Source organism: Vigna umbellata, chromosome 3 (genome assembly GCF_029865625.1).
Source record: "Vigna umbellata cultivar VRB3 chromosome 3, Vumbellata_1.0, whole genome shotgun sequence".
Lineage (NCBI taxonomy): Eukaryota > Viridiplantae > Streptophyta > Magnoliopsida > Fabales > Fabaceae > Vigna > Vigna umbellata.
This window is the reverse complement of record NC_142167.1, coordinates 43968713-43978665: the sequence shown is the minus strand read 5'-3', so window position 1 is coordinate 43978665 and position 9953 is coordinate 43968713. Positions and strand designations below refer to the sequence as shown.

The following is a 9953-nucleotide window of genomic DNA, read 5'->3' as shown; positions in this document are numbered from 1 at the left end:
TATAGTCTGATGTAAGGTGATCGCTCGATCACCTTTTTCCTTTGCTTTTGTATGACCGTTTGGTATGAGCTTTTGTAATCCGTTCGGTCATAATTGTTTATTTTGGACAGTTTAAGTTTTTAGTTCTTTTTGTAAAGCCGTTCGGCCACAAGCATATTTCTCTTTTAATGTAAGACTGAGCTGTAATATTATTAAATGTGATTATTCTATTATATAGTTTTAGACTGTATTTTGGGATGTTACAATATATGATTTCATTAATATATTTTTCTTTTACATTTTATGAAATAAATTAAATTACATAATTATTATTTTTATTAATTCATTAGATGTGAAATGATTTTATTTTATTTTCTACTTTTTATTATATTTATATTTTTCTTCTTTTTTTAACTCAACCAAAAAAATCTTCTTTTTTCAAAGGTGCAAAATAAAAAACCTAATCCCATATGGAGTTTGGTTATTTTGTTTTGACCATAGAATCAGACCAAGAGCTAGTTGATAAACACGAGCCTGTGGGCCCGACGAAGGCAACCTGTGATGCTACCTAAGCCACTACATAGGCCTTTCACTGGGGCCCACTGGCCCAACTGGGTCCCACATCCGAACGGAAACACAAAAGTAAACAACCAATGAGGATTCGGCATTTGATAGACTCGCTCAGAGCCACTACTTTAGATACGCACGCTCACACGTGTCGGCTCGAGCCTCACCTCACGCGCTCTCTCTCTTACTCGCTCCGTCGCCGTTTCACTCAAAACACACTTTCTCTGAAGTCTTGAAACTGTTCTCTCTAATTTCTCTCTTTCAACCTATCTTTGCGCCGCGCGTCATGTGAAGCACGATCGAATCGTCCGCAACGACGTCGTTTCGTTTCATGGTCGCGTCCTTCTTGTTGTTCTGCTGCTTCTCTCTCTGTGAAAGTCTTCTGAGTTTGTTTTTTCTCGGCTATGAGTAGAGTAATTCATTCTGTGGCGTTCGATTACGTGTTTCGCTTGTACAATTTCTGTGTCTCGCATGTAAGAAATGTTTGATTGGAACGACGAAGAGGTTCAAATTCTTTTCCTCAACTTTTTGTTATCATTACTATTATTAGATCCTATTAAATGTTTGTTTTTAATAATTTTTTACTAAACGGGCTTAGGTTATTGTTGTGTACAACCTTTTTTATTTTTTAAAATAAATTGAGGTGCATTTTGGTGGTTTGAGATTTTAGTCTGGAATGATTATAAGAAATTGGGATTAAGGTGAGGATGTTGTATTTTGTTGTTGCCTTTTCTTTACCCTTTTGGGGTGAAATGCTTGCAATAAAGTAATATTTCTTGGAAATTGAATATTGTTGGAACTTTGACCAACGGTTGGTGTAATTGGTTGTGTTTTTGTGTTCGACGTTCAAATGTGAGCAAGAAGGAAGGAGGAAAGACTTTGTTGCCTTCTTGATTTGTTTAATCCCATTTTAGAAGTGTAAGCTTCTTGAATATGGATTTGGTTACTAGGTTTTAAAAGGCTATGTCAGATGTTGAGAAACGTGTTAGTGCTTCGTTTGTCCTTGCTTTGATTTGAGGCTTGATATCAAAGTATTTCAATACGGAATTTAGGAGAAGTGGATTGTGATAGTTTATGCCATGTGGTGGAAATCGGTTGATGGTCTGAAATTTGGTGAAGGGATGAGGAGTGGACTGTGGACTCGATCCAGTAAGCAGTGTTTTGGAAAAAATTGAGTGGACTGCAGAGGGAACTTGTGGCTGCATTCTGGTTGAATTCTGAGAGATCTTATCATAATTGTTCTGGACCTTAATGTTACTGTTTGGTTCAAAGGAGGGGAAGGATGTTAATGGAGACGAGGGAAGAGAAGAAGGGAGGGGAGGGATTTTGATTAGACACTTTTGTTTGGTTAAATGTAGAGGAGGGGACTGGAAATACCTTTGTTCTTGTTTGGTTCACAAAGGGAGGGGAGGGGAGGGTTGCTAAAGAATAATTTTCTTTTTGAAATTTTAAATTTCAAAACATAAGTGGGGATAGTTTAGTCAGCACAGAAATGCTTTAAATTTCCCCCTCCCTTCTTAGTACCCCTGATATTGGAAGGAATCAAAGATTAGATAGTAGGAATTCTGCTCCCTCCATTATCTTCTCTCCCCTCCTAAAATCGAACCAAGGAACAAATCATTATCAAAATCCCTCCCCTCCGATTCTTTTCCCCAACAGAACTGCCAGACACCTTGAAATGAAGTTTGAGCTTAAGGAGGAGTAATGGAGGTGGAAGGTTGTCATGATTTGTAATTTGTACTACCTTTCTCCTAGAAAGGTAGGAAAAATTAACCTATATTTGGTATAGCTGGTGGCTGCACTTGGATTCATGGTTTTTTGTGGTTTGACACAACAAGGAGGCTTGGGAAGGAGTGGATTCAATAATAATATTGTTTCAAGGGAGATGTGAAGATGATATGGTTTCTTCCTATGATATATTGTTGGTTCCTATTCACAAATTATGAGAGGGGAAACTGAAAAAGTTAGATATGATAATTCTCTCACGTACACATTGTTAGAATCTCTTTGGTTGCACTGATGATTGCAATCTTGCATTCAGGGTTGCTTGAGTTTTCCCATATTGTCTAGACATTAAATTCCAGATGACTGCATTTAAATATTTGCTTCATTTGTTTATTGTACTGCACAGGGAAATAAAAGGAATTGACGACAAACATGTATTGGGGTAAAAAAGTAGCAAGAACTTATATTTTTAAGTTATAGTTCCTGTTGTGATTTCTGTGTTCATTTTACTTTCCAAGTTGTGTTTATGAAGCATTACTTTTAAAGATCACGAGTACCGTAGTCCAATTGTGTCTGCATATTCTCTATAAATTTTACTTTGATAAGGCAGAAATTATACTTTATAATGGGCAAATAAATGTTTGATGCATGGTGGCATAGTTCTAATTATTTACATTGTAATTGTTGCCTCGAGAGAAGGAAGATAATTTCTGGGTGCTACGATGGAAAGAAGTATTGAAGATAGAAAATTATGGTAATTAAATGAAATGAATGGAGGACAACGCAGGTCTAAAGCAGACGTTTGTTTTAATCAAGGTGTAACAGAATAGAAAAAAATGTTTTTCTTCAAAACTGTTATAGGATTAAGTTGTTACTTATAATGGGTTGAAGTGTGTAAGCAATTGAATAAAAATAGACAAAAAATAAGTAAATAAAAACAGAAAAAGGACAATAAAAGATAGAGTAGGGGTGAAAGGAAAACCGGAAAAAGATGGCAGCAAAAACTGAAACAAAAAAATAGAGGTAATAACAAGAAATATATAGAAGAGATAAAGAAGAGATTGTGAAGACAACAGAAGGGCAAATGAAGAAGATTTGAGAAAAAAACAGAATAGATAAAAACACTAAAGAAGAGGGTTTGCCAGAGTTAAAATCACTGTTGGGTGGTGCACGTGAGAAAATGAGTGGTAATTGTCCCAACAGAGATAGTGGGAGAAGAAAACACAGAAGATTGGATGAAGGTTTTGAAACCCTATTGAAAATTCTTTGAAAAGAAATTTAAAGGATAAAAAGAGGGTCCATGTCAATCATGGCGTCCATAAACTGCCATGGTGCAATAGCAATAACATCCGCAAAATGTGAAATTACTGAAAGCGCTCTTGTAGTGTTTCCAAAGTATTTACTTTCTGTTTTCCATGAAATTCTCAGATTCCAGCATCTGAAGTATTTTATTTTTCTTATTGAGTTTTGCCTCATTGATATTTATTGTATTTTTTTAAAATGAATTGTTTTCAGCTTGCTAACATAGTATGGGGTGAGGCTGGCGAGAGTGATGATCATATTGTGCCTTATGAAGAGGCAAGCGAAGATCTTCATTCTGAGAAAAAATGGAATCAGGAAGCTTCTCCCAGTAAACTGATTGAGCAGAAGAGGACCGAGACTAAAATTGACTTTTATCAAGAAAAGTTGGGAAGCAGTTCCAAATTTGATATTGTTGAGGGTCAATCTGCGTCAGAATCTGGCACAAACTCATGGCCTGACTTGTCTTTATCCAGTGCAGCTAAAACTGATCAGGGTTCCTGGGGTGCTGAAGTATCGAAAAATTTAGGTGAAATTAGCAAATTTATTTCAGCAAAGAGGTGGTAAAATTACTTATTATTGGAATTACGAGTAGACTAGATAGCATGTCCATCAGTAGTGTATTTGTTTGTGTGCAGTTGTATCTCTTCATGTTCCACCATCATTACATGAAAAACAGTAAAGTATGTTGTTATAGTTCATCATTTCTAATTATATGTATTTATAGGTGTGACAGAAGAGACTACGCAGTTAGAAAAGGACGTAGAAAAGCAAGGTGAATTTGCCAACATAGCCTGGGATAACATTGGAAGCTTTGATGATCTAGATCGAATTTTCAGGTAAAGTATATTATCTGTACTATTCTTATGTCGTACATATATTTTGAGGTAATTGTTAATATGATTTTAGTTAGATTTTTTTTTCTGAATTTGATCAGTAATTATGCTGGATAAAATTTCACATTACTCTCTCTTACTCTCTTTTTGAAGACTTGTTTTGCAAATTACGTTACACAACGACTTTCTCATGGATCACTCCGAATATAAGTGTCCTTAAACTTGTTTCTGTCAAATTTAGATGAAGCCATTGTATGCATAATTGTAACAGCTATAATTGTTAATAGGTAATATCCAAAATGAAAGGAGGAATTCTAGCAATAGTACATTGGGAGTAAGGGGCACTAAATGGGCACTGGAACCCACATATTAGTAAGTCCTAGATGAAATTTATCCACGGATAAAGAGTGTTAGAATTTATTAGAGAGCCTGTGTTGTTAACATTTCTAAATATCACAAAGTGATGATATTATGATGTCAAATTTATGAAAATCTCCTGTTCTTCACTTATTAAATTTACAACTTAGACCTTATTCTGTCAACTTTTAACGTTGTCCATAGGTATTCTACAATTCCTGGGAATAATTATATTGTACTCATGATGAATAACATTAACGTAAGTGCTAAGATTCCACTTTAGCGCTACATATTATTGAACTTCATCACATCTGTTTATGCGTCTCTTTACAGTTTTTTGAGCTTTTGTTGTTTGCAATAGTATACGTCTGACTGAATATTATCGCAAGTGATGATTTTGCAGCAATGATGACCCTATATTTGGCCATGTAAGTCTTGAGAATTCAGCTGAGTTGTGGTCTTCCAAAGACACTAGTAACTGTTCAGTACCCATACATTTGGAAGCACCGCACCAAGCAAATGCTTTAAGGAACAGCTCCGAGCCTTTGGAAATTAAAACAGAATATGTTCAACAGAATGGTCGATCATTTTCCCCTTCATTTAAGAGGATTGGCGATGCTTCATCTCATGACATTCAAAATGCTCCGGGGAAGACATTCAATGTAGGATATTCTAGAGATAGAATTACTCCTGCTGAAAAGGAGCAACAGGTATGTCAAGTCATATTGGAGAATGACTAGTGATGTAAAACGGAAACAAAGAGCCAAAAGAAATCTTAATAATGAAAAATATATTTTGACATCAATATTAAGTTGATGCTCGTAAGATAAATAACACGTCTTTTATGGGACAGACAGAGACCCTAAATCTTTAAATTTCAGGACGTGAGGCAACCCAAACTTAAGAGAAAGCTATAATTACTTATCTCAAGCAAGACCCAAACTTTTAACCCAAATTCTAAATGTTTTTAATAATCCTTAAATCCCAAATTACACACGTTGGACAAAAGAAAAATTGCCTCTAGCTTATCTAGACAGATTAGCCATTAGTAACCTTTCCTTCATCAACTATACAGCTTCTCAGGCAATGCAACATCCTTTTGCTAAATTTAATTATCCAAACAAGGAATTTCATAAATGTATTTGTTTTAGTGATAACTTGAACTGTACTACCTCCAATTTTTAGTTTCAAGCTCTCAGCCAAAACATTTTAGAGGTGTGTGTGGGCAGCATAAGGATTTATTATCTAATCTATTTTGTGCTCTATGAGATCAGAGATTTATGTGTACGATGTTAATTTTTCTTCATTGCCAAATTACTTGCAAATTTGGCATAAATTCATTGACATTTTTTTGGAACAAATTATTTTTATATGGAGGATATGTTTCCTGGTTTGAATTTATTTATTTTCTGTGCTCTTTTTATAGAACTACACTGCCGTTTTGTCTTTCTGTCTATGTCAATGTATATCAAAATTTTGAAAGGTTTGTTACCCATTCTTAGCATAACTATGTGCTGCCTCTGGAAGTCGCCTTTTTTTCCTTATCAAAAGTCAACCAGCCGATTGATCTTTTCATTCTTGTCATTCAGGAATTTGGGCAAAAGAATAATCAGTTGAAAGGTCGGAAAAAATCACAAGGTAAAAAAGATGGAAAAGCATTGCAGGAGTTTTATGGTAGCTGGTCTCCCTCATCAACCGCATCTGGAAAATTTCAGAATCAGCTGGGGTCTTCCGTCATGCAGTCTTCCCCCGCTTCTATTCTTGGGCAACAAAACCAGCTTCAAGGACCTGAGACAATATACCTGGACATCACAAATACATATATATCACCCCCTGCATATGGGAGCCTTACAAATACATATTCTTCTATTTCAGTGCAACCACCGGCTCAGTCAAGAGGAGTTCTTATGCAACAGCCTTCCCTTTCTGGGTATGAAGCATCTCTTGGTGCAATGAATCCTGTGAACAAGTCTGTGGGCTTAGGGAAGCCTCTCACTATGACTCCCCAGGAAAAAATTGAAAAATTAAGGAGGCGGCAGCAAATGCAGGCAATGCTCGCTATTCAGAAACAACAGAAAGAATTTGGCCATCAAGTTCTTAACTCTAATAAATCAATTAATAAAAGAAGTGCCATAGAAATGAATAATCAACATTTTGATGGAGCTGATCCTGAGATTGAAGATTTAAGAACTCTTCCAACTCTAGATCTACCAACTGAGCAAGATGATTGTAGTACAATATCTTCGGCAATTGATGATCATTTTGTTGAAGACACAATTCTGTACATGCTTCAGGATGTGATATCAAAGGTGAAATTGAGTTTTATAGTGGTTTAAGCTGTGTTGTATAATTTTTACCTTGTATACAAAGACATATCTACAATCCTGAGGCCAACATTTTTTACAGTTAGATGTCAAAATAAGACTCTGCATTAGAGATAGCTTGTTCCGGTTGGCACAAAGTGCATTGCTAAGGAATTGTGCCAGTGATACAAGCAGTACAAACAACAGTAGCAGAGAAGTAATTTTAGCTGTTGCCAGAGAAGAAAGCAGTAGCCAAAACAGGTTTGGAAAATACTTAGATGCATAGCTACTTTAATTTCATGATGACTAGTTTATTTACATTCATCCATCAAACACTTATTGTTATAAGCAAGATTATAAAATTGAGATTTGAATTGTGAATCAATGAGCAAATTTTTTGATACATAAATCATAATAACGTGTATTGTATCTGTAACATCAAGAAACAATGAAAAATTATTCAAATATATCATACAGATGATACATAGTGTTCATCCTAAATGTCTGTGTTTTTTCTGGATGGTAAAGTTTTGATATAGGAATTTAGATAAGAGTATATGCATTGTAATTTTAGTGAGAAGCAAGTAAAACTATTTGGGGGATTGGAGAAGATGTAAACCATAGGTATCTAAGTTTTAGTATTTGGGATTAATATTACAAAATGATGGAAAAATTAGTGAAGATGTTACACAAATGATACAAATTAAGTGGTTAAAATTGATAAAGGTATCAAGCTCAAAGAGAAGTTTTATCGTATAACTATAAGTCCAACTACTGTCTATGGTAATGTGATGAGCTTTAGAGAGACAATGTGAGAAAAAAATGGGAATAACAAAAATAAGAATGTTAAGATGGATATGGTTGGTTATTAGTGTGAAATCTGCAGTTGGGGGCCATGGTGACCTTGATCAGCGTGCATAAGAGGTGCTTAAGGTCATGCTGGGTAAGCATCTTGACCAGGTGTATAATGGTTGGAATTGCTGGTCAAAACGATGACAACATTGAACCATTTTCGACCAAACTTTGAACAGATGATATTGGGTAGAATAAAGATCACCACACTCTCAACCTTGACCAAATCGTCCACCATACCCACACTTTATCTCACGAAAGGTATTGAAGGTGTAGTATGTTCATCGCCTGTAGCTGGACTGAGTCTGAGTGAGGTAGATAGAGGCCAAATCAGTTTGTCTTGCCCTTATACTTCCAAATATGCATTTCTTGGATGACTATGAAGACCTTGGCATGGGTTTGATGGTGGAAACAGGCACACATCTTCTCCTATATTTGATGGGAATGAGATAAACCAATAGCCCTAGAAAGAATCACACTTGAGAAAGACGACTGGACCAAGCAAGGAGCATTTTGTCCCGGTGCTCTCGTGCAAGAAATGCTGGGTTGATTTGGTTCAAATTGAGAGTGAGAAACTTGGGTAGGATTTGCGTCGAAGCAAGAACTAGACTAAATAAATTGCTGCTTTTGATTGAACAGATTAGAGATGTACCGACGTCTTGAAATTAATTACATATTTATGACTTTAATTATGGTGTCTGTCCTTCCTGGTTAACCGTATTAAAGATTACCATACTGTCGCCGGTAATCAATCGGCTTTTGGTTATTGAATATCATGATTTACCTTTTGAGACTCTTAACATCTTTTCCCTGTATGAATCGTTTCGCAGATATGGCAGGACTACTGATGTTGAAACGAAGACAAATCCCATTGATCGAACTGTGGCGCATTTGCTCTTTCACAGGCCTTTGGAGTTAACTGAGAACCATTCTGATAAACTGGAATCACCTATTTCTGCGAAGATACAATTTGAAAGTCAGAAAGCTAACCTGGAGAACTTTCCAGTGGAATGCTTGCCAAACGAGGACTTAAAAGGTAATCAACAATTTTCTACACAAGGACTTGAGCATCTGCCAGAGGAGCCATTTAAAAACAGTCATTGCATAGACACTTCAGAGAATGCTTGTGACAATGAGGTAGTTGATGCCGGAGATCAGGTGCTTGAACCCTCTCAATGAAGAAATGGATTCCCCATAAATCGGAGGGTAATTCTTTCCTTTATTATTTCCTTAGTTATTGCTATGCTTTCCTTATTTGATTATATATGCATTTACTGGTTATGCAAAAAGTTCTCTGTTATTGTCAGTTGTATGGATCATAATCAAGGAAACCAAGGAAGCCTATAATCACAGAATCTTGGAGACCCGTTTCGCATTTCCACGTTATGAATAATATTTATGTTTCATCTGTCAAAACCGTGAGAATATGTATCTCAGCATATGAACTTACTGAGCTTGGTGAGTGAGTGCTGACTTATGTTAATAATGGCTGTGACAGATTATGCAGTAGTAAGATCACTCATGACAAAGACTAAGTCATATTTATGTACCTGGAAGTAATGCCACTCATGCCAAAAAATCAAGTCTTGGCCAGACTGGTTTGGACCAAGCTTAAAGTTCCTGCTATTTTTCTCGTTACATTTGCCCCACGTCATATTTAGATAGTCTTAATATCAGCTTGTGGTTGTTTATGAGGATCGTGTATGTTTCTTACAGAATTGTTGAGGGTTAAACTACATCTTTACAAGCTTAAATTTTGTCCAAACTTTTATAAATGATTAACTCTGGACGAAAGATTTCAAATACATTATATTTGAATTATTTATAATTTTTTTTTAAATATTCTGTTTGGATAGAGTCATTAAAATATATTATATTATATTATATTTTTTTTGGATAAAGTAATTGAGTTTCTCTTCCAAGATAAACTTTCATTATAAAAATATGCATTTCACAGTTTAAATTTAAAATATTAGTTAAATTTAAATATTTAAATAATATTTAACAATTTAATTTTTTAATATGTAAAATGTGT

The 9953-nt window shown here is 35.3% G+C and overlaps 1 protein-coding gene across 2 annotated transcripts; it reads left to right on the top strand.

Moving 5' to 3' along the window:
* Positions 1-749: 749 nt before the first annotated feature.
* Positions 750-9556, top strand: LOC148202599 (protein LNK2-like). Of its 2 annotated transcripts, none has more exons than XM_088110444.1 (8): positions 750-1050; positions 3787-4099; positions 4298-4409; positions 5167-5473; positions 6353-7072; positions 7170-7327; positions 8749-9124; positions 9209-9556. In XM_088110444.1, the coding sequence occupies exons 1-7, from the start codon at positions 1027-1029 to the stop codon at positions 9095-9097; spliced, it is 1983 nt and encodes a 660-aa protein (XP_087966570.1). In that variant the 5' UTR covers positions 750-1026; the 3' UTR covers positions 9098-9124; positions 9209-9556. The 2 variants fall into 2 exon arrangements, with proteins under 2 accessions (XP_087966570.1, XP_087966569.1); XM_088110443.1 differs by having other exon boundaries at positions 752-1050; positions 9226-9556.
* The last annotated feature ends 397 nt before the right edge of the window (positions 9557-9953 follow it).

Coding starts and splice junctions, on each gene's coding strand:
- LOC148202599 (XM_088110444.1), top strand. CDS start 1,027: ATGTTTGATTGGAACGACGAAGAG. Junction 1,051..3,786: donor TTGATTGGAACGACGAAGAG/GTTCAAATTCTT, acceptor AATTGTTTTCAG/CTTGCTAACATAGTATGGGG. Junction 5,474..6,352: donor CTGCTGAAAAGGAGCAACAG/GTATGTCAAGTC, acceptor CTTGTCATTCAG/GAATTTGGGCAAAAGAATAA.